The 27585-nt window shown below is 39.5% G+C and overlaps 3 protein-coding genes across 3 annotated transcripts; 2 read left to right on the plus strand and 1 right to left on the minus strand.

Annotated features, from left to right (window-relative positions):
* Positions 1-893: 893 nt before the first annotated feature.
* On the plus strand, positions 894-3595 carry LOC145897262 (sialate:O-sulfotransferase 1-like). The gene is given in 5 exon segments (XM_082985462.1): positions 894-933; positions 1210-1402; positions 1640-1887; positions 2673-2876; positions 3213-3595. Coding segments are annotated over 5 exon segments (1068 nt in total).
* A 10460-nt stretch (positions 3596-14055) lies between these two features.
* LOC145897264 (sialate:O-sulfotransferase 1-like) lies at positions 14056-18767 on the plus strand. The gene is made up of 7 exons (XM_082985465.1): positions 14056-14077; positions 14649-14754; positions 15222-15403; positions 16396-16588; positions 16833-17080; positions 17862-18065; positions 18385-18767. Exons 1-7 carry the CDS (start codon positions 14056-14058, stop codon positions 18765-18767), a joined length of 1338 nt encoding a protein of 445 aa, XP_082841591.1.
* A 1111-nt stretch (positions 18768-19878) lies between these two features.
* Positions 19879-24044, minus strand: LOC145897266 (adenosine receptor A1-like). Its single transcript, XM_082985471.1, has 8 exons — positions 23927-24044; positions 23513-23701; positions 22867-23023; positions 21673-21858; positions 21335-21427; positions 20956-21124; positions 20094-20326; positions 19879-19987 (listed from the first exon to the last, which is right to left on the minus strand). The coding sequence occupies exons 1-8, from the start codon at positions 24042-24044 to the stop codon at positions 19879-19881; spliced, it is 1254 nt and encodes a 417-aa protein (XP_082841597.1).
* Positions 24045-27585: the final 3541 nt, after the last annotated feature.

The following is a 27585-nucleotide window of genomic DNA, read 5'->3' on the forward strand; positions in this document are numbered from 1 at the left end:
GTTTCAATCTGTAAAAATTAGTCGTTTTATTTGAGATGCGAATGACGTTGGAAACAATGGGCCCTCGAAAAACAACCCAGGTTTATCCCCCCCGGCATGCATTTGCACCTTGAGCTTGCTTGCACAGTAAACATCCGACTGTGGTGCATATCGTCAACTGACCATTCAGCAAGCTTGTTCTTGCAGAAGAGCTGCAGGAGTGCCCTCGTGTAACGGAGGCGACACATCGACGACTGAAAGTCCTTACAGCGAAAACTGTAGATGAAGACGTTCCACACACTGTTTGTGTAAAGCAGGTACTCGAAAACCAGTTCAACAATCCAACTTGTTTCAATTCCACTCTGAAATGGGCGACAAATGCGTGTTGTATCAATTTGGTTTTAATCGCATTAAAGTCAACACGGAAGTCGTTTGTCATGGGCAAGGTCTTTGTTGTCTGTTACTTAATATATTTCTAAGCAAAGAGGAGCCAATAATATGATTTCTGTGAGCTGCAGACAGATGACCACTGTTTCGACCTATCGGGTCTCAATAAAGACGAATTGACATTTTTTCGTCTTCGTGTTAAATTGCTGGGCCTTTCAAGCACACGACCCGATATTTTCAAGTCGGTAAAGTGTGCCTACAGTACCGACCTGCGATACTACTTGCGCACTCATGTAAGTTGAAAGCGTAAATACGACGCAAATGTGGTTCAGTGTGAATTCAGACCAATCCAGCCAAATCCATGGATTTATATTTTAAACATAAACCCGATTGACAAGCATTGTCGACTGGCAACTGTACAGTGCCCTGTTACTTGTCTACAGGGTAACATAAAGTGCTTTAACCTGCCTTTTTTGAACAGTCGTCGTAACTGTATTGGATACATAAGATTTATCCTTATTTAAATAATGAAGTTTATCCATCGCCAACCAATTCCAATCTCGAAAGGTAATTTGGTATGTGTTAAACGCCCCTTGTCAAAGCTTAGGTTCGTCATATGTAAATACACGTACATGTATACATATATGTGAAGCAACAAGCCTCAGATTGACCTCCTGCTGATATAGTAAATTTACCACATAAATCGATGGTGTTTTGCATGCCATAATAACATAGTCATTCCATATTTTCAGATTTCTGACGTCCTTTCATAGGATATACTGCCGTTTTTTTATGGCCAGTTAATTCCACACTAACAGCTAACTCCCATGCGTTAATTTCCAGCTCCTTTTGACAAGGAATTCGCCGAGTCACGCTACAAGGGTTGCTTTGCGTATCCGGCAGAAAAACAACCTATGCTCTTTTACGGCACAACATCTGAAATATCGGATTGCCTGCTCTTGTGTGAGCAAGAGCGCCACCCACTGGCAGTTATTGATAAAAAGAGCGGCTGCTTCTGCGGCAGGATTTCCAAAAGGTGTTGTAAAAATCAGTTTTTAGTGTTTCACATTTTGCGAAATTAGCATTGACTTAACACGTTCAATGTTAAATTAAAAGCAGGATTCACAAGCTTGCTAAAAAAAATATAAATAACTTACAAAGACTCTCGATTGCGTCTATAAACGGCACATTGATATATCTCGATGTTTAAACAGTGACAGAAATCCGACTTGGTTTAAATTTTACATTCTAGTGTATTCGTCTAAATTTTCAGTTTCAACTTAACTCATAAGCTTGATGAAAAAGACTGCGGACAAGCTTTAAATGCTGTCCAAGTGTACCGGACGTTGGCTGACGACGAGAGATGCAGCAAAGTCCGTCTTCTTCCTCCGGGAAAACGGAACAGGACCTTGCTCGCATCTTTTCCTGGATCGGGAAACACGTGGACGCGATTTTTGCTCGAAAAAGCGACCGGATATTACACCGGAAGTGTGTACGGCGATAAATGGCTTATTAAGACAGGCGGGTACCTAATATATGAAAAATTGTTCTTAGCGGAAATTTTATGTAACCCTAAAATTGCGGGGTAGGCAGCAAAGGTAAAATATGTTGAAGAATATTTTGTGCAACTGGAAACTGTATAAAATTTGTGTAACAACTTCGGCGTTGTCTAATTACGGTGGTGAAGATCCCCGTATATATACGTGTATTTGAAGGTCGCCTGGCAAGTTGTTTGCGCACCTGTGTATCTTGGCCACAATACACTTTGCGAAACCGCTACTCTCCCGTATTTGAGTCAGTAGAGCGTTGGTCCTAGTTAGTCCAGGGTCGTGAGTTTAAACCTCACCGCCAGTTTGATTTTTGCTCCGACTTGTCAGGAAAAAGTGGCTGATCCAGCTTGGATGCAATTCCAGTGAAGCTTACGTACAAAATTTATCTTGATATATGAGCCCGCACGCGAAGTGTTTCATACTATCGGATGACAAGGCAGGATCGACCCACTGCGCAGGTCCTTGTCGCTCACATCCATCCTATTACGATCATTAGGTTCACTGGCATCGCACCCAAGGCATTGATTCTTAAACGATTATCATTCGCTGTTTTCTGGCGGAATTGGTGTGTTTCCGTTAATAAAACCTTTTGACTGTCGGCCAACTAAAGCATATCGCTAGCATACAAATATCGCAATGGAAATCTCTAATACTCGCTAAATTCAACTTCTGACACAAGAATTACGGATATCGGAGTAGGTTATGGTTCGCAAATATATTAAATTACCTTGCAATTAATGACATGTTTTTCTTCAGGTTATCTCGGGGAGCGCCACAAACTTGATAACAGTCGTGCGGACATGATTAAAGACCACCTCTTTGGAAAAAACCAACCGTCTCTCAAAAAATTGGAAGCGGCCATCCTGGTTATAAGGAACCCCTACCATGCCTTTATCGCCTATGCCAACTTTCAGAATGGAGGTCACGTGGGATCGCCGTCTGAGGACGTCTTGAATGCCAGTAATTTGTGTTCGTTATTATTGATGCATATTTTAACTGGCATTAGCGACAGTGCTATATAACGAGCTGTATCAATCGTGTGACACTGAACTGTACTTTAATGGTTCTACACTGTTAAAAACACTGATTTTTTTTAAAAACACGAGCTTTTGCGAGATCCTCTCTAATGATTTACTGTGTACAAGTTAGTATAGGTTAGTTTTGGCTGCGAAGTGTTTCTGGAGTTATTAAACACGCAAAAGGACGCGAAAGTGTGCTTGGAGTTGTTTTGGTTTAAATATTTTGTACCACCACCGGTTTTTCTATGGTTAACTGAAATATAATTTTGTTTTTTAGCCCTCACCTTCAAAAAAGTCACCGGATGGCTCGGTCACTGGAAATCGATGCTTTCACAGATTTTAAACGCCAACATGACGTTGAAGGTGATTTACTTCGAAGACATGGTCGCCGATCCGATCTCCAGCGTGAGAAAGATGGTCGAATTCCTTCCCAATCCCCTCCTCCATCCCAACGATCTCGAGGAGCGACTCGCTTGTTTGAGTTAAGACACGACTGGGCTGGCGAAACGCAAGTCCAAGCCACTGTCGTTCAATCCGTTTTCAGTCGAATCCAGAAAGGCGATAAATAGAACGATTTTGGAAATGCGCGGAGCTTTAAAGAAAGCTGGGGTAAAAGAAGAACTACCTCCGTACGAAAATGACTCTCAATCCGCATTGTAACATCCACCGCAAGATCTCAACTCAACGAGTAGCATTGTGTGCGTGCGTAGTTATCGCGTATATTTTCTTTTTGTTTTGCATAAAATGTTTCCAAAACATGTTTTTCTGTCGTAAACTCGACTAAACGTTGCAAAACCAATGCAGATAATTTACTGAACGCAATAGTTTTCATGTACAATAGTTTTTATTTGCAGTATCGAGTAAAATAACTCGCTATCTGGTCATTTTGAAATGGCCGAAGTCAATACCTTTCTTCCTACACAAAAAAGCAAAACATGGCTTATGAGCCTGGCGTACTGCACAATTTTATTATACGCATATAAAATATGCACCATTTCATAGTGAAGCTAGAACCAGGACGCCATTAGAGACGATTTAATCCATCAAATATCACCAGCATTATTTCATATAGGCGTCGTAACAGTTGTCGTGAAGTAATTTCATTCCTGAATCTTATTTTTCCATGTGTTTTTAATGTATGTGTTTGCATTGATTTTGCTTTTTTTTTTGAATAATACGACAAAGCGAACGTGACGCAATTATTCTCTTTCGCAAAGACCCCTAATAAAATGTACGTCGGCGCTGTCGTCACCACCGCAAGTCTCCTTCTTGTTGCCTCCACATGGCTCGTTGCAATTGGTCGATGGTTTCTCTGTAACAGCAATGTGGTACACGTTGTTTGAACACATGCACTTATTGCCATTCACGACAGCATAAGTCTTTCAGCTGCAAGAAAAACATTTATTTTACTTCTACTGTTTTGTAACGGGAAGGAATCAAATAATGGTTCAAACAAGCGGCCAACCTGGGCCATCATTTTCCAAAGTAAATTTTACCGAACATAATCAATATGTGACGTCACTAAAATCACAAAACTGATGTTTCGTTCAATTTTTTTCTGACTGCTATGGCTACATACTAAATGAAAGTAAATATTTGGTGGCGCAGTAAATTAATTCGACTTGATGGCGGTGAACTGCTCATGTAGCTGGTTACACTCCCACAAGTTACAATTAACACTGAGATCGCCTATTGGTCAATCACACGCATATAATAGCAGCCTTACTTTGACTGGCAATATGTGACGCACCAACTGCTAGTCATGAAACGAAATATAACAACCACCACTTGTTTGTCCAATGTCTTTTGCATCTTGTAACAACCCAGGTGTGACGCTGAAGAATAAAATTACCTTTTTTTATCAAGTTATCAACGTTTTATTGTTTTTGTTATTTTTACACTCAAACAGGCCTTCCGGCCACATTTAAATGAATCGTGTAAATAAGCAAAACCATGCAGAGCAATAGGGACAATAATGTTTGAGTGAGCTGCAGACAGGGCTGTTTCGACCCAATAGGTCGCCTGCTGCACAAACTAAATATTATGTCCTTCATGTTAATATTAGATGGGCCTTATCTTATTTGGTTGTACATCCCAGACACAACTCACCTTCACAGAATATCTTTTTTTCCGTCTCATTTTCACTTCTGGACATAATGTTTTCCGAACAACTGTAATTGAAACATTTTGACAAATATAAACAAACTCTGTTCTATTTCCGTTTACATTAGACACCAAATATATAGAGCAGACCTACATAAACCAACGATATCCACGGGTTGCACGTCACAAGTTTCAAGGGTATATCATACTAATTTAAACAACGCGGAAATTAGTGGCTTGTGACAATATATAATACTGTCTTTCTGACATTAGGACAATATAACTCCATTACCACACAAACACACTAACCTGGAGTATAATTGGTTACGGGCTGGAGGCCCGGATTGAAGAGCAGCAGGCGCAAGACTTATGCGAGGGTCGTAAGTGGAAACAACCAAAAGAAACAACACAGACACGACAAAAAGTGCGAGTATTTTAAATGTCATTTTTTTCCTTCCGGTATTCATGTTTTTCAAATGTTTTCACAAAACCTATATAGGCTATATGTTAAATTTTCGAAAACAAATTATAATAACTTAACACAAAATCTTGAATAAACGAACAGTAATATATTATTTCACTTGTTTTATAACCTTTATTACTTGTTTTATAACCTTTCCTAGAATAGCAACAAAAATTGACGATAATCTAAACTCACAGCCTAAACTTAACCTATGACTTGAATCTGCTTTAGCATCACCTCACAGCACTGTTTAAACATGCCCGTGGACGATAAAAATCCTATTAACGAGGTAAGTACCGAGTTAATATACAACTTTCACTTCTAAAAATGCAACAGTTACACTTTTCGCAATGTATGTTGTGCTATTGAATTGCAAGTTAGATTAATTTTGGTGCATCGTGACGGACAAATACATAAAATTCAAGTTTCGTGCTTGCAGCAAATTAAACATTTTTGTTTTTAACTGAACGTATGATAAAAAGCAACCTGTCATGCTATATATTTCTCGACAAACAGGTTTTGTTGTCCCAGCGTATTGATCTCCATTTACGCGCTGCACATAAAGCTTATCTATCCTTACATATTGATAAGTCGACTTAAGCTTGACAAAGTGTGTTTATCTTGGGTTGATTAATGCGAAAATTCGCTCAAAGTGCTCAGTTTTTCAAGTGTTCCATATATAGTCTGTGGCGGTTATAGTCTGTGGCGGTAAACCGTTGTAAAGTTCAGAGTTACTTTGTGTTGTGTTGCATTTAAGAAAAACCTTACATTGCTATACTTTCCCGTGGAAAGAAACGTTTTAAATGTAGATTTGATTCAATAGCTCTTGGTTTTCTGGTAAACAATATGTAAACTAGGAAAACGTCAAACATTGTCTTTTGATAATAACAACGAGAAGGAATCCAACATTTTTGGGAGCTTCTCGCCCCAATATCCTACGAACTGAGGAACCTTATTCAACAACAAAACTATTTAGAAAAACACAAATTTGCAACTGGTAATTGATATGGCTTCTTAGTTACCTTTCCTCTGCAACTGCAATGTATACCTAGTAAATCTGGAATCTGCACATCTACATAGAAAACAATATACATCAGAAAATGTACATCTAAACTTCAAAATATGGTTGCAGTTAAACTTTGTAAAATTCTCACAAGTCATAGTTTTTTTGGAGTGTCACAAAAAGACCAATGTCTGCTATAAGAGGACGATAAAGAATTAGCAAATATTGTAACCAATACGTGAAAGAGATTTATTGTTGTAAACGGTCCCTGTGTAATATCCGGTTGTCTTTCGAGCAGCAATCGCGCTCACGTGTTTCCTGATCCAGGAAAATATGAGAGTAAAGTCATATTATGATTTTCTCTAGGAAGAAGGCGCATCTTGCTGCATCTTTTGTTTTCAGTCATCGTTCGGTATATTTCGACAGTGTTATTGGAGCTGTCATCGGTTTGGTTAAATAAAACCTGTGGTAAAATATTGTTTGTTTAATCAATTGTACAAATGTTTGCCGGAGTACTTTTCCGAAATTTATTAACACGTTACTCTTTTTGTAACATACCAATTTTTTTAATTGCGACGTAGCAGTAAACGTAAGTAACAAAAAATGGCGAAACTATAAGTCAACTAAATTGACTTGTGCCACATTTATTCCGCACAAACATCTTGCTGTTTCAATTAATGCAGCCATTGGCTCGCGAAGTTGCTCACGTGCGAGCAGGCAGTCGGAAACACCGTCGACTTCCCAGTAATATTTCAACGATTACTGGGCTTCAGACAGAGTGAAGCAACCTTTGTATCGAGTTTCCGCAAACTCCTTGAATGGGGCTGGATCAACAAAGCATCGAAATTAGGCCAGCAACAAAGATCACAGCTCGCTTAATTTAAACTGATTGATAAATAAGTATCGCATTTATTCGATTTTGATGATTACTATGTATGTGTAGCTCCATTATAATGATGGAGCTACACCAATCGCGTCAGTCAAACTGATGATGACATAAGTTTTTGTCGAAACGTCTTATTTTAACATGACAGTGTTAATAACAATATGGGCCAGTCTATTTATACTTTAGTACTTGTTTTATAACTTTTATTACTTGTTTAATAACCTTTTCTAGAATAGTAACAAAAATTGACGATAATCTAAACTCACAGCCTAAACTTAACCTATGACTTGAATCTGCTTTAGCATCAGCTCACAGCACTGTTTAAACACGTCCGTGGACGGTAAAAATCCGAGGTAAGTACCGGGTTAATATACAACTTTCACTTCTTTAAATGCAACAGTTAAACAAAGTCACCTTATTCTTGCCAAATGAAATCCAGTTTTTAATCGCAGTAAACCCACTTTTCGCAATGTATGTTGTACTATTGAATTGCATGTTAGATTAATTTTGGTGCATCGTGACGGACAAATACATAAAATTGAAGTTTCGTGCTTGCAGCAAACTAAACATTTTTGTTTTTAACTGAGCGTATGATAAAAAGCAACCTGTCATGTTATATATTTCTCGACATACACGTTTTGTTGTCCCAGCGCTTTGTTGATCCCCATTTACGGCTTCACATAAAGTTTATCTATCTTTACATATTGATAAGTCGACTTGAGCTTGACAAAGTGTGTTTAACTTGGGTTGATTACAGCGAAAATCCGCTCAAAGTGCTCAGTTTTTCAAGTGTTTCATATGGTTGTAGTCTGTTGCGGTAAACCGTTGTAAAGTTCAGAGTTACTCTGTGTTGTGTTGCATTTAAGAAAAACCTTACATTGCTATACTAAAGAATTAGCAAATATTGTAACCAATACGTCAAAGAGATTTATTGTTGTTAACGGTCCCTGTGTAATATCCGGTTGTCTTTCGAGCAGCAATCGCGCTCACGTGTTTCCTGATCCAGAAAATATGAGAGAAAGTCATATTATGATTTTCTCTAGGAAGAAGGCGCATCTTGCTGCATCTTTTGTTTTCAGTCATCGTTCGGTATATTTCGACAGTGTTATTGGAGCTGTCATCGGTTTGGTTAAATAAAACCTGTGGTAAAATATTGTTTGTTTAATCAATTGTACAAATGTTTGCCGGAGTACTTTTCCGAAATTGATTAACACGTTACTCTTTTTGTAACATACCAATTTTTTTAATTGCGACGTAGCAGTAAACGTAAGTAACAAAAAATGGCGAAACTATAAGTCAACAAAACTGACTTGTGCCACATTTATTCCGCACAAACATCTTGCTGTTTCAATTAATGCAGCCATTGGCTCGCGAAGTTGCTCACGTGCGAGCAGGCAGTCGGAAACACCGTCGACTTCCCAGTAATATCTCAACGATTAGTGGGCTTCAGACAGAGTAAAGCAACCTTTGTATCGAGTTTCCGCAAACTCCCTGAATGGGGCTGGGTTAACAAAGCATCGAAATTAGGCCAGCAACAAAGATCACAGCTCGCTTAATTTAAACTGATTGATAATTAAGTGCGGCTTACAGTCGAAGGCGGCTTACATTTTTCAATTATATCGTACGCAGGGTTATTAACTTAACGACAGATTTGTTGACAATACGTGATGCAGTGCACTAAACATTACCTTTAACATTTGCGTGCAACTTACATTCAATGCAGCTTATCATCAAGGGCGGCTTACAGTCATTTAAATACGGTACTTGACAAGTACGGTTTTTCAATTGCTAAGGAGCATACGTTTTTCGCAGCTTCTAAGTAAACCTGATTGCTCTTTTCTCCCCACGTACTTTTCCGTTTCGTCTCCCGCACAAGGCTTGTTACACGCCCCAGTTGGTCTCAACGTTTAAAATATAATACGCGTTGGTCGTGCACATACACCTGTTTCAAGTGACGGCCGCAAAGGTTTTCCCGCTGTAAAATTGCTTATTTTTTTTGGTTTTCAAGAGTCGTTGGCTTGCAAGTTAATAAACACGATTGACAAGCACGAACAAATCATTTCAGTGCAAACGATGCGAAACATAGAGTGAAGCGAAACCGCGATACTTTATAGTTTAAAATTTTACAACCTTCAAAACGCCACATGTGCTATGCATATATTGTTTTAAATATTCTCACGGGAACCCAACCACAGGACTATGGGTCGGTAACGGTCAGTGAGGCGAACCGGTTCGTGCAAAAATAATCAATTATTGCCCAAATACGAGGAAGCTTTATGTCCGCAGCAACAAAAACGGGTGCAAAATAAGTTTGGGGACCATAGATGATCTAACAGATAACAACAAATGTTCTTATCTTTGCACTCAAACAAGAACGATAAGGAGTAACGAGGCGATTCTAAAACGACTAACGCAGACGATCAACTCATGTAGCCCGCGCTCCATGCACACAAACCATAATGACTGAAACTGGGCAAACAGCGCAGACATTTCCCTATCTTTGAACGGCTGTTGATGATACACTAACCGGTCATCATAAACGATAGTTGGCCAGCCAAACTTGCGTTACAGATTGCCGAGGGGCTTCGAAGCATCCCAGGTGTGTTGCTAAGATTAATAGAGTCTTAATGTTAGTAGTAGATAATTTTTCACAAAACTTTGAACTTCCTATGCACGAGCATCACGTGACTGCTGGTCGTTGGGCGCCGCTAGTTATCGCCTCATATCTTAAGCGACCAGACGTCTAAAAAGAACTTGGTTGCTAAGCAGAATACCACTTACGTTTGGCCGTTTGCCACATGTACAAATTCACAGTTATTGGCCTACGATGCTTGTTTGATTTCTACTTTTAATTTGGACATAGTAACACACAAACGTTTACAGTTACTTAGGCTTAGGGAGATTGTTGTTTGTCTACGTACATCTCACATGTTTAGAACACAACTCCAACACCTTCGTCGGATTCCAGTGTTACGCATAAGCATGTATGCGTTGGGCGAAGACGATCAAAGCAAAATGATCGTAGCGTGGTACATCAAATCGCACACCTGGAAGCATGCTTTCGACTGGGGATGTTTGTATCGATCAAATATTATAGTTTCGTTCGCCAAATGAGCTATTGTGCATTTGTAACTAACCGTAATTTCTTGGAATGCAGTTTTTTCTAACTTTATAGCCCAAAGTAGTCGTTGGATTATTTGCTGGAATAATCGTATTAACTCTTAGTTGGGTGCAAAATACTTGGAGTTAATCAATCTGAATAAAAAAGCCAAATCTAGAATGCTAGTGATCATAATATGTTAAGCAGAAGACGTTTCGAACTTTGACTGGGTTCATCATCAGTACTAGAATGAGCTGCAAGCCGTATACCGTCAAGGTAGAAAAGGAACTAAACGGGCAGAAGGGAACACAACAACACCAAGCAACATGCCGGACCTCTGATGATGAACGCAGTTAGAGTTCGAAACGTCTACTACTTAACATAATATGATCAACAGCATATTAGCTTTAACCCTCAGCTATTTATCATGTTCCGCACAAAACGTCAATCGCCGCACACACAAATCTGCTGATTGTAAGACGAAAGGCAGACAAGTAGGGGCAAGTAGATACGAGTGAAGCGCCTCTAAACCTAACTTTGTGTGTTATGTCAGAAGTAAGTGCTTATTTTGTTTTGATTTCAATTAAAATGTCGCTGAGGTATTTCGGTTTGAAGTTGCTTGGCAGTTTGTGGAGTTAGATGTACGAAGGATTGATAAATTGCGACATTTTAGACGTTGCAATATAATAAGACTAATAAGACTAAAAAACCGAAGGTTTTCACGTATTGTGGAATCTCACCACGCTTGGCATCCACGGTTTTGTCCCAATTTTATTGCAAAGTACACGCGAGCTGCGTGGTAATAAATGCCATTCATCCGGTCGTAATCAGACCGTTCGATTGATGTATCGTAAAGTTAAGCATCTCGCTGTGTAGAGCTTGGGTTAGAACACCAATAAATGTGTCATGTATTTTCCACATATCCACAAGTAAGATGTGCGCACATTATGAGTACCTCGTTTTAAACTTGGTGATAACAGCTGTGGATGTTGGCCCAGCATGGAGATGATAGTCAAAGTGATGCAATAAGATCAGCGTATATTATAGTCGAGGTGTGTATGCCTAAATCAGTCGCGGTAACTATGTTTCAAATAAACACAAGAATACGAAAAGTAAATGTCCATCATTTGTTGTGTTTTGCACGTAATAGGATGTAACTGCTCTTTGGTATTGAGGATAAAGTGATCAGCCCGCACCTGTCACAGTAGCTTAGATTTTAACGACTTCATCCGAAAACGTGAGGAAGATTATAATGGCCGAATGACACCGCAGCCCACAATGTAGCACATTGCAAACACAGAGGATGGCCAGTGCGATATTTACACATGACAACGAGTTGATCTCCGCGTTAACAGAGGTTGTACGTAGCATCCATTTACGGTGAGGCTTTGTGGAGCGTTGCGTAACTTTTGTAACAGTAATTTAATCATCAGTAACTGTGCTGTACGTAACACTAACATGCACGAAGTAAAGGTAATAAGTTTTTTGCTAAGCTTTAGACAGTTACATGATTTTTGTAGTGTGGTGCGTGACGTCTATTTGTTTAGGTATTTGTTTGGCCAAAGTGTACCCACGATGGTTAGCTACCCAGCGGTTGGCGGCGTCTGCATAGTCACCACAAGTCTTAGCTATCCAGCCGGCAGCATCGCGTAGTAAGTCGCAGCACTGTAGCACCTGTCAGGTCGAAAAATCTCATTTGTGGTGACAACGACAGGCTCAAACCACGGATTGTTTGTTTGTGATGCTGGTTCACTAGCATCGCAGTCAAAGCATCGCAACCAAGCTGGGTAAGACACCTTTCAAGACAAGTCGGAGCGAGATTTGAATTGCTGCCAGCTTGGCTGCAATTCTTTGACTGCGACGCCAGTGAACCTTACAAGTGGGGCGATCCTGCCTTGCTATACGAAACACTTGTGCATTTTACGGTGCTGGCAGCAAGCACGATGAGGTAGGACAGCTTTTCCTTAAAAGGTTGTGAAAAAGTGAGTTTTTAGTTACAACGAGATACTGTCAATATTAACTTACTCCGCCAGTTAATTATTTGTGATATAGTCGGTTGGCATAAGGCCCCATTCTCATGGTTAGTAGGTTAGAGTACTAAATACATGTAAAAATTCAGGAAATGAGAAACGTCTTTTAGTAAGAAAAAAATTGTCAAATGCTTCAATATGGCCCATTCTCATTATTCTCAGAATTATAAACAGGAATCTCAGAAATACTGATATAAGGGGTGTCGATATTTCCTTGTTAAAGGTTTGCCAAGTTATGGTTTTTGAGTTGTCGTGACATAGCAGCATGGTAACTGATACCAATTTGTGTGGTCAAAAAAATGTTTAATCAATAATTTCCACTGCAAAATCTTTGTCTTGTATGTTAGAGACCAAAACTGTGTTTTATGGTACATTGCTCATGTAATGCATAAATGAAATTTAAATAAATTATAGTTAATTAAAGCCTGCAACACTAAATCAGCTTGACAAATATGGTTTGTAAGGTAGTTCAAAATATATATTTTATATGAAATGTATTTCAGATATCTTTTAGAAACACAAGCAGCTGTTGTTAAGTAAGTGGTAACAGCACGGCCTGTTTCTTAGGATATATAAGTCACCGTAGACTTTTTGTTTGAAAAATATTTATTGTGGTAACATCCAACAAAGGGCCACTAAAAGCATAACTAAAACGTCAATCCAATCAAAACGCCTATCATTGATGTGGAAAAACAAAAATTGTAACTAGTTCAAACAAAATTCCTCCTTAAAGTCTGGAGGCTCTTAAATATCGGTAGCCTAAGAGGATCGGACAAAAGGAAATGCGTCAGTAGATTTGTAGTAACAAAGGTGAGGAAATTTGAGCTCCAGTCAGAGATGGAAAACCTACAGCCGACACTTTTTCGTCCCTCGAATTCGTTTTAATGCAGCTTGACAACGCTTTTGCCTGATAGTGGTTCTCATTAATAAAACCGTTTGTTATCATCGTCGATAAGAAAATGTTGGGGTCATCGCTTTATTTTTGTTTTTGGCCCCCACACGAGCATGTTGGGGCCACACGACGTAAAGCTATACAATATCGAAACATGATTATAAAATAGAAGCAAATGAGCCATAATGAACAGTGAACTGCAGACAGTGCATACTGCTTTCAACCCATAAAGGCCCATTGGTGCGGTTGGAGTCTGGTTTAGTTGGTCAAAAATCCAGACAACAGGTTTTTCCTCTCGGATATCAAGTCACCAACAACTCAGGCAGGTCAATAAAACCATCGGGTTTCAAGCAGTTTGTTTCGCCAAAGCGCGCTTTATCGAGGTTCGTCTGCGGTGGGTAGACTTGACACACGAACCCAACCTATTGACGTTTACCGCAACCTGTGCCTTGCAACAAAACAGTTTTGCAGGGTTTTTTTCATGACGTAGAAATGACGAGAATTAATAAGAAATGCTGCTTTGGTCCGAGCAAAATTAAATTCCTATTTCCTGTTGTTATTTTACTGCTCTTTTTTATCTTCACTTTCCACGTGGACAAACAACCACAAATGTTTCAAAATTACCAAGTTCCTTTCTTTAAAAATGGGCCTTCGCACTCGCAAAGGTAAGCAGTATTTTTGAATGGATTTCTATTTTTGCCTATCTCAAGTGGTGAACTTATTAACGTTACATTTTTCTCGTGTGTCGTCGATAACTACCAGAAAGATATTAACGCAACAAGTCCACAATCAAACCATACGTTCTGTTTGTTCGAAAACTCATCGCAGTTGAAAAACGCCATGAATAAGATAGAGGCTATTGTTCCGATGCTAAAAGACTTTTGTTTTGTCCAATTTGCAGAACAGCAAAAGTTTCAATGACGACTTCACATCCCAGAATTTTCTGTGAAAGTAAGCGAGAAAGTCAAACTAGTGTCTAAACATAGTGTTTTTGTAATTGTCATACTTGTAATTCGGTTGTCAAATAAAAGCACGTTGCCGTAATTCAATTATAGGCTTCACAAAATCGGAAAAAGAAATTCCTACCGTACTTAAACGTAAGAAAAAATACTAAACGTACATGTGTGTTCGAGGAAACAGCAGACAATAATAAGCACGTTAAATTTTATTTACAGATAACAGTTCGAGTACTAAATAAAATCAAAGTTGCTTTAGTAATCTTTTCCACTTTTTCAGCCACACACCTGGGATGCTTCGAGATGCAAAAGCAGATCAAGGCTGAATTATCGGTCACTTATGCTTTCATGACCACTGACTGGTGTACCTCCTTCTGTCAATCCAAGTAAGACTAGGCAGGACATGCAGAACTTTGCATTTGTTGTGTTTAAACCAAAATAGACTGAAAGTTAAGAAGCGAAATAAATAAATAACAATGATCAGTAAACAAAAGAGGGTGCACGCTTTGATACTGTTATATTGTTTTGTATGCTGTTTTGCCCTATACGTGGACGATGCAGGTGACCTCTAAGGGGCATTATACTATACTACAAAAGGATGATGAGTGTTTGTGCACGTTAGAATACTGTACAGTTTCGAATGAGGTTTATCTCCAATACACGATTGACGTCGAGTGTGCAAAGTCACAACAAGTTGGCCTAATCTTTCCTCCGGCCTTTATGGCGTTTAACATTAATTTTATCGTGCCTTCTATAACCGCAATGCCAACAACGGGTTTTTAAGATAGCTCGAGTTGAAATTCCGGCGCTGAATCTACTTCTATAAAATCAAATTGTTTATTTATGTTTGCAGCAATAAGACATACGCAGCGATGAAGGGCGTCCAGTGCAAGTGCTCGACCGATATATATCTCGTAGTCTCAATCGAAAAACCTACAAACACATGCACAAGCAAGTGTTCTGGTGACCGCAATGAAACTTGCGGCGGAGAAAAAAGTGCGGATGTCTACTTTCTTCGAGGCACGTGCAAAAAAGGTATGTGTGTGTGTGTGTGATATCATGATATGGGTACGTTGCTGTACCGTAGTAGGGCCCAAATTTTGAAACCCAAAATCCCAAGCAAGGCCTAAAAGCGAAAAAATATATAGAAAAGATGAGCGGTAGAATGCACGCTTAATTGCGTCAACAGTTTCGATGGGCAATGCTCTGTCTTTGTACGGGAAATAACGTTGCTAACGTTACAACAGTCCCAGGAAGCGCCCCATTAGAAAAAGGAATGTGAAGCCGGTATTTTACCCAATAAAGACGAATTGACATTTTTTCGGCTTCGTGTTAAATTGCTGGGCCTTTCAAGCACACGACCCGACTTTTTCAAGTCGGTAACGTGTGCCTATAGTACCGACCTGCGATACTACTTGCGCACTCAAGTAAGTTGAAAGCGTAAATATGACGCAAATTTGGTTCAGTGTGAATGCAGACCAATCCGGCTTGGATTTATGTTTCAAACATAAACCCGATTGACAAGCATTGTCGACTGGCAACTGTACAGTGCCCTGTTACTTGTCTATAGGGTAACATAAAGTGCTTTAACCTGCCTTTTTTGAACAGTCGTCGTAACTGTATTGGATATATAAGATTTATCCTTATTTAAATAATGCAGTTTATCCATCGCCAACCAGTTCCAATCTCGAAAGGTAATTCGGTATGTGTTAAAACGCCCCTTGTCAAAGCTTAGGTTCGTCATATGTAAATACACGTACATGTATACATATATGTGAAGCAACAAGCCTCAGATTGACCTCCTGCTGATATAGTAAATTTACCATATAAATCGATTTCTTTTAGGTGTTGGATCAATCATCATTTTCTTATTCAGATTCAATCTGCCAACATGGTGTTTTGCATGCCATAATAACATAGTCATTCCATATTTTCAGATTTCTGACGTCCTTTCATAGGATATAATGCCGTTTCTTTATGGCCAGTTAATCCACACTAACATCTAACTCCCATGCATTAATTTCCAGCTCCTTTTGACAAGGAATTCGCCGAGTCACGCTACAAGGGTTGCTTTGCGTATCCGCCAGAAAAACAACCTATGCTCTTTTACGGCACAACATCTGAAATATCGGATTGCCTGCTCTTGTGTGAGCAAGAGCGCCACCCACTGGCAGTTATGGATAAAAAGAGCGTCTGCTTCTGTGGCAGGATTACCAAAAGGTGTTGTAAAAATCAATTCTTAGTGTTTCACATTTTGCGAAATTAGTATTGACTTATTTGTAAAACACATTCAATGTTAAATTAAAAGCAAGATTCACAAGTTTGCTAAAAAAATAAAAATAACTTACAAAGACTCTCGATTGCGTCTATAAACGGCACATTGATATATCTCGATGTATAAACAGTGACAAAAATCCGACTTGGTTTAAATTTTACATTCTAGTGTATTCGTCTAAATTTTCAGTTTCAACTTAACTCATAAGATTGATGAAAAAGACTGCGGACAAGCTTTAAATGCTGTCCAAGTGTACCGGACGTTGGCTGACGACGAGAGATGTAGCAAAGTCCGTCTTCTTCCTCCGGGAAAACGGAACAGGACCTTGCTCGCATCTTATCCTGGATCGGGAAACACGTGGACGCGATTTTTGCTCGAGAAAGCGACCGGATATTACACCGGAAGTGTGTACGGCGATAAATGGCTTATTAAGACAGGCGGGTACCTAATATATGAAAGAATGTTCTTAGCGGAAATTTTATGTAACCCTAAAATTGCGGGGTAGGCAGCAAAGGTAAAATATGTTGAAGAATATTTTGTGCGACTGGAAACTGTATAAAATTTGTGCAACAACTTCGGCGTTGTCTGATTACGGTGGTGAAGATCTCCTATACGTGTATGTGAAGGTCGCCTGGCAAGTTGTTTGCGCACCGGTGTATCTTGGCCACAATACACTTGCGAAACCGCTACTCTCCCGTATTTCAGTCAGTAGAGCGTTGGTCCTGGTTAGTCCAGGGTCGTTAGTTTAAACCTGACCGGGAGTTTGATTTTTCACATCTTGCTCCGACTTGTCAGGAGAAAGTGGCTGATCCAGCTTGGATGCAATTCCAGTGAAGCTTTTGTACAAATTTATCTTGATATATAAGCCCGCACGCGTTTCATACTATCGGATGACAAGGTAGGATCGACCCACTGCGCAGGTCCTTGTCGATCACATCTATCCTATTACGATCATTAGGTTCACTGGCATCGCACCCAAGGCATTGATTCTTAAACGATTATCATTCGCTGTTTTCTGGCGGAATTGGTGTGTTTCCGTTAATAAAACCTTTTGACTGTCGGCCAACTAAAGCATATCGCTAGCATACAAATATCGCAATGGAAATCTCTAATACTCGCTAAATTTAACTTCTGATACAAGAATTACGGATATCGGAGTAGGTTATGGTTCGCAAATAAATTGAATTACCTTGCAATTAATGACATGTTTTTCTTCAGGTTATCTCGGGGAGCGCCACAAACTTGATAACAGTCGTGCGGACATGATTAAAGACCACCTCTTTGGAAAAAACCAACCGTCTCTCAAAAAATTGGAAGCGGCCATTCTGGTTATAAGGAACCCCTACCATGCCTTTATCGCCTATGCCAACTTTATGAAAGGAGGTCACGTGGGATCGCCGTCTGCGGACGTCTTGAATGCCAGTAATTTGTGTTCGTTATTATTGATGTATATTTTAACTGGCATAACGAGCTGTATCAATCGTGCGACACTGAACTGTACTTTAATGGTTCTACACTGTTAAAAACACTGATTTTTTTTAAAAACACGAGCTTTTGCGAGATCCTCTCTAATGATTTACTGTGTACAAGTTAGTATAGGTTAGTTTTGGTTGCCAAGTGTTTCTGGAGTTATTAAACACGCGAAAGGACGCGAAAGTGTGCTTGGAGTTGTTTTGGTTTAAATATTTTGTACCAGCACCGGTTTTTCTATGGTTAAGTGGAATATAATTTTGTTTTTTAGCCCTCACCTTCAAAAAAGTCACCGGATGGCTCGGTCACTGGAAATCGATGCTTTCACAGATTTTAAACGCCAAGATGACGTTGAAGGTGATTTACTTCGAAGACATGGTCGCCGATCCGATCTCCAGCGTGAGAAAGATGGTTGAATTCCTTCCCAATTCCCTCCTCCATCCCAACGACCTCGATGAGCGACTCGCTTGTTTGAGTCAAGACACGACTGGGCTGGCAAAACGCAAGTCCAAGCCACTGTCGTTCAATCCGTTTTCAGTCGAATCCAGAAAGGCGATAAATAGAACGATTTTGGAAATGCGCGAAGCTTTGAAGAAAGCTGGGGTAAAAGAAGAACTACCTCCGTACGAAAATGACCCTCAATCCGCATTGTAACATCCACCGCAAGATCTCAACTCAACGAGTAGCATTGTGTGCGTGCGTAGTTATCGCGTATATTTTCTTTTTGTTTTGCATAAAATGTTTCCAAAACATGTTTTTCTGTCGTAAACTCGACTAAACGTTGCAAAACCAATGCAGATAATTTACTGAACGCAATAGTTTTCATGTACAATAGTTTTTATTTACAGTATCGTGTAAAATAACTCGCTATCTGGTCATTTTGAAATGGCCGAAGTCAATACCTTTCTTCCTACACAAAAAAGCAAAACATGGCTTATGGAGCCTGGCGTCTACACAATTTTATTATACGCATATAAAATATGCACCATTTCATAGTGAAGCTAGAACCAGGACGCCATTAGTGACGATTTAATCCATCAAATATCACCAGCATTATTTCATGTAGGCGTCGTAACAGTTGTCGTGAAGTAATTTCATTCCTGAATCTTATTTTTCCATGTGTTTTTAATGTATGTGTTTGCATTGATTTTGCTTTTTTTTAAATAATACGACAAAGCGAACGTGACGCAATTATTGTGTTCTCCGATGATGGTAAATTTTTGGACGTTGTTTTGCGCAAAAACCTGTTCCAAAGTGAAACATATTTTTATTAAATTCTTTCACGCGGAAAAAATAGTCAGTTTTCATTAAAATAAAAAATTGAAACAGACTGACAGTTTGTACAAAAACTGCGCAGAATCTCCACAACACAAAATACAACAAAACACTGGTGAAACTTGTCTTGAAAGGGCTTTTAACTCCATGCTACATTCCAAAATCAATAGAAAATCAATCGTTGTAAAAAAGTGTTGGATCGGTTTGTGGCATCGTTATAGAATAGGGATTTTGACTGTATGCAGTTTTTGCAACGTTTTGTGTAAATTCCGCATCACTACACGCTGACGAACATTTTTGTAAAAAACAATTTTCGGACAATGCAATATTAACGCAGCGTTCGTTACCACCATGAAATGTATACAAAACACGGCTCACGATTCACAAACCTGCGTAAACTTTGTCGGAACACAAAATTAATTATCGGAAACACTTCGCCTTGATTCGAGATGACAGAAAGAATGAATTCTTCTTTTGATGTTTTCTGCCTTCACTTGAGTTGCATAAGCTTGATGTTTTCATGCTCGTCCGTAGATGCGAGGGTGTGGCAACTTGGAGAGTTAGGGCCATCCCCGTCAATGCTGGTCATATGTTTCAATCTGTAAAAATTAGTCGTTTTATTTGAGATGCGAATGACGTTGGGAACAATGGGCCTCGAAAAACAACCCAGGTTTAATTATCCCCCCCCCCGGCATGCATTTGCACCTTGAGCTTGCTTGCACAGTAAACATCCGACTGCGGTGCATATCGTCAACTGACCATTCAGCAAGCTTGTTCCTGCAGAAGAGCTGCAGGAGTGCCCTCGTGTAACGGAGGCGACACATCGACGACTGAAAGTCCTTACAGCGAAAACTGTAGATGAAGACGTTCCACACACTGTTTGTGTAAAGCAGGTACTCGAACACCAGTTCAACAATCCAACTTGCTTCAATTCCACTCTGAAATAGGCGACAAATGCGTGTTGTATCAATTTGGTTTTAATCGCATTAAAGTCAACACGGAAGTCGTTTGTCATGGGCAAGGTCTTTGTTGTCTGGTATATAATATATTTCTAAGTAAAGTGGAGCCAATAATATGATTTCTGTGAGCTGCAGACAGATGACAACTGTTTCGACCTATCGGGTCTCATCAGTGCAGCTTGGTGTGACTCTTCTAGACGACTTTGCCGACCATATACCTTATAGGTCGAAACAGTGGTCATCTGTCTGCTGCTCACAGTCCACTGAAAAAGGCAATGCAGTATAAAACGTATGCAAATAAAACAAAATTCATAGTGGTCGTAATGTCAGTTCGTGTATTTTTATTTTCCGCTCAAAGGGGGAAGGTTGGTTTCACATAAACTTCTGTCAAGGCATGAATGTCTATTATTACATATTGTATTGAATGTCCAATCGTAATAAATTTAAATAAACACTTTAATTTTGTTGTGGTGATGAACCCAAGCCCAATGAAACTTGCATTTTCTATCTTACACATTTGAATAGTATTTCCGGATAACAGCCGTTATATATACTTTTCAGGGCCTAATCTTTCACCCAGAAATGATGCTTTTGTTTAGTTTTCTTACCAACTTAAGAATGACGTAGGGAAGTACAGAGGCTGTGAAGAAAAATACCATCAGTGTGACCGTTTTGGCAAATTTTAGTTCTATGTTTGTCCTGTTCGCGTCAGCACCATCTCTTACAGCCGCCGATAGACTAACATTCAACTTCTGCATGGAACGGATGGTCTTGAAACTATAAAGAAGTATTCAGATTGAAGCATAAATGTATTTCAAATATAACAATATTTGAATACAAATAACACTATGGATATAATATTTAACTAATCAAATTAAAAAAAAAATGATGCGGGTGTCCAAAAAACCTTAGAAGTCACCGAGCCGGTTGACCATCCATCATTCACACAATAAGCAACGTCAACAGTATATAGGTGTATGCGTTTACCTGCTTATCACCGTGATTGCAAGCAATATGATTGTGATGAAGTAACATGTCCCAAACACGATCGAAATGGCACGGATATACAAATTGATGTACCTGGAAAAATCAACCAACTCTGTGTGATGTTGTATACAGTGTTGTAGGTCGTAAAACAACTCAGTAATAAGTATAAGGACTGCGTGTTAACAGGGGTTGGGATAAGTTACAGTCCCTTGAAACGTGACAGAGTTCAGTTTAAGGAAAATGCAAACACTCACTTTGCAAGTAAATGTGTCCCCGCCACGCTCATGTAATAAATCTCGTTCTACACAAAAAAACTCAACTATTCAACACAAACTCACTCTTTCCGAACTCCGTCCTGGAATTCATCCGCCAGAAACTTCTCGAAAACGGCACCCATGACGACACAAAGGACCCACGCGACAGCAACAAATGAATAAACGCGACCGCGTGTCATTAACTTGCCGGCGTGGTACCGGAGTGGGTAGCATATGGCAAGGAACCGATCCAAACTCAGAATAACAAGACTGAAAGCAAAACATCATTTCAGTGTCGAAATTACGGGAGATTGGATTTCCTCAAATGGGTAACTGTGCTGTGTTTATAAAGTCTTCCAGGAATATGTGCTGTGTTTATAAAGTCGTCCAGGAATATGTAAATAATACACACTCATACCAGCGTTGAATTGTTTCTACAAGCCGAAATTTACCGCCAATACTGACTGCTTGTTCATTGTAAAAACACAGACTCTCTGCAACCGATTCGCATTCCCAAAAATGTAAATTCATGATCATTTCAGTTCTTTGTGAGCTAATCGATCCCTTTTAGTGCATCTGGCGCCAGGACCTGAACGCATTTGTAGAAGTGGCGCGTTATTAATATTTCATACGGGACAGAAATAGTGCCATCCTTTTACTAATTTATTTAATATGCAATCGGGCGGTATTACCAGTAAAATTCGATATTGTGTACTTTGGATTATACGCGGGTCATTATTATACTTGATTTTTCGCCTGCTTCCTGCTCCACGGGGTTATACCGAAAGTTTCTGGCGCTGCAAACAAGTAATTAAATGTCAAGCTGTGGTATGACAGCGTCGATACTTTGGCAAACTCATTGTTAGTTTACTTAAGGAAACTGCCTGCAACGTTTTTGGCTCGCCAAGCGTTTTCTCACAAATATATGTCGAGAAACTCATTGTTGGAATCAGGCGTTGCTCATTTTCGGCGACGGCGGCAACAATTTCTATCCGAAAACCGACGCTTAACAGTTAAAAGTGTTTCTCATCGTCAAGACTGGACCAGTTACAACTTGAAAAATGAACACTATTTTTTTAAATAGAGAAAATGTCAAAAGTGACCACAAAAATAGATTCTATTTGAGTAAGACAGAAACTGAGGATGCCAACAGACGAAATTAATATTTCTGTAATAAAGATCTTATACTGGCGCTGATCGTCTTTTACACCTTTTGGAGTTCCAGGAATATAAAATTTTTCTCTTTTTTGAAAGTAAAAATACACAAATCGTGTGTACCTGAAAAGGCTGAGCCCGTTGGAGAGAATGAAGACAAAGATGTAGACGCGGTAAGCGACCAGAAAGTTCAATCCAGCCGCGGTCAACGATTCGCCAGTGTATTGTAGGAAGTGGAAATAAACGTACGTGTATACCGAAGCCGGAACCGCAATAGCTCCTGCCAAAGTGACCAAGATTAGTAGTCTGACGTATCCCTTATTCGACGTTTAATCCCAGTTTTAATGATTTTATGCAACCGCCTGGTCTCTTTCCACTCTCAAGGGACTCGCTAAAATATTGAGCGGCTTTTAAGGCCCTTAATCCTGATCGACGGATGTAGACACGCCACGAGTTTACCAATTTATGGGATAATTTAGTACTCTAAACAGGGCTTATTATGTTTATCAGAGGGGCACACAGATTATATGATTACCGGTTTTGCAGTTGCGGATTACATAATTAACTGTGGGTCGGTAAAACACAATGTCAAACCCGCACGTATCCATTTTGAAAATAGAGTATAGTATTTCTTTGTTATCCAAGCTCGAATTCCGACATTTTATTTCCGCGCACTTCTGAATAATTAAAATTCTGATCCTACTACTCCCCCCCAATCCGCACCCTCAAAGAGTTTCCTTTAAACACAAAAAATATTTTATTTTCCTACCTTGTAAAAGATCCGCCACCGCAAGAGAACACTTCACGCTCCCGTTCGACTTTTTCGAAGCTTTTGACGCAACCATGACGTATATGATGACGAGGTTTCCCAGGACGGCCGCCAGCGCAAGTATGGAAAAGACGAACAAAAGCAAACCGATTCCTAGCGGGTTGCAGCTGATTTCAAACATCGTCGCATCTGTACAATAATTTGCCAGATACGGGGAATTCGCGACACGTTTTGGAATGTATTATATTTCACCGTAATCTAAATTTTATCAGTGACTTATTTCTACGCTTTTTCTATTCGCATTTTTTAATTTAACTTTAGATGAGTTGGTCCCAATTCACGTGTGTTAAACATATATGACAAATCTTTCCATTAAAGGTAGATATGCCATGTTTTCGCTGAATATTGACTTACTGGTTGTGACGTTAATGCACGTCGTCATCATGCAAACGTGTACAACCTCCTCCGTGCAGGAATCGTTGATAATTGTGGCATTCCAACCAGACGTGGAATCGTAAACGGCCGTTGTCATGGTGACCGGGCGTTGTCAAAGATCGCTCGCGCAACCCGTCGTCGATTACGCCAACAAATTACGGAACTGATGTACAATGAATACAGTTTATAACCGGATTCTCTGTGCGCAGTTTATCTGAATAGAGGGCGGCACCGACTCGCTGACGAAACAACAAAGCGTTCCAATGCTTTCAGTCGCTTTGTTTTCTCCTAAAAGCCTGTATTGTCCCGTTTTAATGACAATAAATCTGTGTTGGAAGGTGGCAAGCATTAATGTCTTATTTAGAAATCTTATCATTATATCAAAAATTCTGCAGCTGTTTTTACAACGCACATACATATGCGGTCGTTGCACAGTAAAATGTATAGAACAGCCTGTAATGGCGACATAATTAAAAGACTTGTTTGCATAACACTCGTTGTTGTTTGTACTTCATTGTGATGCAAGTAACACCAAGCGTTCCCCTGATGATTCTTCTTCTGCCTTCCTTTCTGCAAACTTTCGTTTCTGCGGTAAGACTTTCCGTTTATACGCGTTTATACGAGGACAAAAAATCAATTTCGCAATCGCCTTTGGTCGATGTGTTTTTTAGTCCATTGTTTAACTCACGTCAAAAACCCGCGGTCTTTGTCCCCTCCCTGTCTTACGTAATGCGTTTAATGCCGAGACCTTTGCGTGCAGAAATCTCTCTCTCAAATGTAAAGAATGGCGTAATTCCGAACCTTTGCATTGCGACATAATTATTTCGTTTCAATACGTACGTCATACAAGCCGTCCCTTTATTCGTATAATTTTAAACCGCACAACAGCGGCATAAAACATGTGAAAAGCGGCAAAAACAACGCAGCTGTCATATCAGCATCGTTTCGCGTGATAAGCTTGTAAGCCAGGGGCCCACGTTGGCCCGACATATGGGAAACTTTTTTGTCCTGATATTTTCCGTCACCAATTAAGAGGTTGGAAATACATTGGCGGCGATAAACCGCAGCAGGATTTCACCAGCTCTAGCAGGAAAAGACTGCGTATGAATACTTAATGCGTACACACGCATGGGACACAACTGGCCTTTGACTGATAACACGCAATCGATAACACAGTGGTGACATTGAATACAAATTATTCGTCTTTCACAGCCACATTAAATTATGTCGTACGTACGTAAAACGTTAGGGTCTTGACGCGGTAAAAGATTGACATTTAACTCGATCCGCGTTCAACCATTCTGAATCGCAAAAATGTTGCGCTGACCATTGACCTTTAAGTGCTGCAAAGTCCGCCTGTCTACTGTATCCTCTTGTGTGTTGTAAACTATCGAACAGACTGCACAGAATGCACTGAAACCGCGAGTGTAAGTGAACTGGGCAAAGCTTTACGGGCGCCCAACCTTTTTCTCGCTGCCAATTGGCCAGGAATTGCGAAGACCAAAACCAGAATATACTGATTGAGGAAAGAAACCAAAATGTTCATTACGTTGTCTCCGCATTTCAGTTGGGAAAATCAATTTGTATTACAACCGAAATCACCGCCCATTATTCTTTTTGTAGGCAATGTGGCCGGGATTAGAAAATAATGAGCTTACGACAAACGTATGTTGTACCGGTCGTGGCGGTAATCATATGTGATGAAAAGTCGCGAAAACCGCACAGAAAATCTATAAAAAATTATCCTTTAGCTGTAATGTTGCAGTGATTTGGGAAAGTTCCTCTTTCCATGCAAGAAGCGCAGCAATTTTACAACTTTATGCTTACGATTTTACAAGGGGTGTATCGGCGCACAATGGCCTAAACGCGTCATAAAGTTTGTCTCACAACTTCAAAAAACACCCTTGAATCCCAAGGAATAATTCTTGCAGCGAGAATTCGTGAAATGTATTCTGTGTTTTAAAATCAAATTCAAATAAATGTAATTAGTTCTGAACGCCATGACTACGCGCTTGTGTAGAAATGAACTTTTAAATCAAAGTTAAGACTTTTTGGAGAAAAATTTAAAAGTGTATATAACATTCATTGAAGCCATCGAACGGCAATCAATATCGATCTCTGGAAGTGAAACACCCACGAAAATGTATTAATTACCGGCCAACCGGCAATCGCTTCCCAGTATAGCTCGTCAACCAAGGGATTTAATCACAATTTCCTAATTAACGATCGCATACAAAACTGCAATTTAACCTTTGCTTTCTTGCAAAGCTACTACATCGATTTTGTTGGCGTGTGCCATCAACATTGCCTGACAATGCCCGCGTCATAGGCATTTTTGTAACGTTTGTTTCCTAATTGCACTACATGTTGTGTTAAATAAATCCACCAACATATCACAACATGGATAAGTACAGTATATATACAACGCATGCAGCACAGTTTGAGCAAAAAACTTGAAAAGTATAAAATAAACATTTAAAAAAATATGACGGCTCGCCTCAGTTTATTTCAAATGCGATAAAGAATAAGATAATCTCATAGAACAACATTATATGAAAGCAGCGTTTCTAAAATATAGGATATTTCGGCAATGCAGTTTTTTATCGTAGCTTTAGTTTCTTTGACAAAGCCACGCAGAAAGTGGTATTCGACATTATGGCTTGTGTATTGTAGATTTCATGCAAGCATTTGCGTAAAATATGTCAATACGTTTACATACAGAGAAAAATATACGCAACGCGTATAGCCAAAGTCAATTAGATTATGAACGGTAAAATGAAGGTGTTTTATAGAACGCCACTGGAACATCTTTGACACCTTCGATGTAGACCTTACAGTATTTTGTGAAATGCGATATCGCCACCAGCTGCTGCAATACGGAAAATAATGCACTTGTGCGGTTGTCACTACCTTTCATGTGGATTCGGTGTTCTTTTGATCGGTCAATGCTAATTTAGTCACAAATTCGAGCACCTGCAGCACCTGCCCTTCCAGGTGGCCAAACTCAGTTATTTGTAATTTTGCGGAGAAAAGATTTGCGAACTAACAAGCACTGGAAAAACCGGTAATGTGTGACCCCATGCTTTGAACAGTATGGAATGCACTTTATACGCTGCCCATCGGCGTCACCATGAAAATGGGTAAAATTGTAAAACTAGTAATTGAACACGTGTGAAAACAGTCACGTACGTGTAAATTACGGATTAATCGTGAAATTGAAAACAATGAAAAAAAAATAATAATAAAAGGTAACTGTTTTGAGGGTGAGCTTTTTTATTCTCACATTGGAAAGAATGAAAACAACAGACAATGTATTAAATAGTTTCATCAATGTTTTGCCATCAAATATATTATATAGAGAGCGCATTATTCGCAGGAAAAACCGTGGCAGGCCAGCCATCACAAAATTTCGCGATTATTTTGAGGAGATTTTCAAGGTGGAATTTATTTTAATCAATCAATTGTTAACGCCTCATGCGTCGGGAACTATTTAGCGGTTGCTCGCCACGCCGATTTATTGCTTCAACGTTGCGTTGTCAAAAAGCAATAAGGCACCGACGTTCCTTTTCCCTTGGGATCATCTTAATTTAGCCTTAGACAATTGTTCGAGCACCAACAAACAAGATTGATATCAGCCA

The sequence above is a fragment of the Ascidia mentula genome, chromosome 4 (assembly GCF_947561715.1).
Source record: "Ascidia mentula chromosome 4, kaAscMent1.1, whole genome shotgun sequence".
Lineage (NCBI taxonomy): Eukaryota > Metazoa > Chordata > Ascidiacea > Phlebobranchia > Ascidiidae > Ascidia > Ascidia mentula.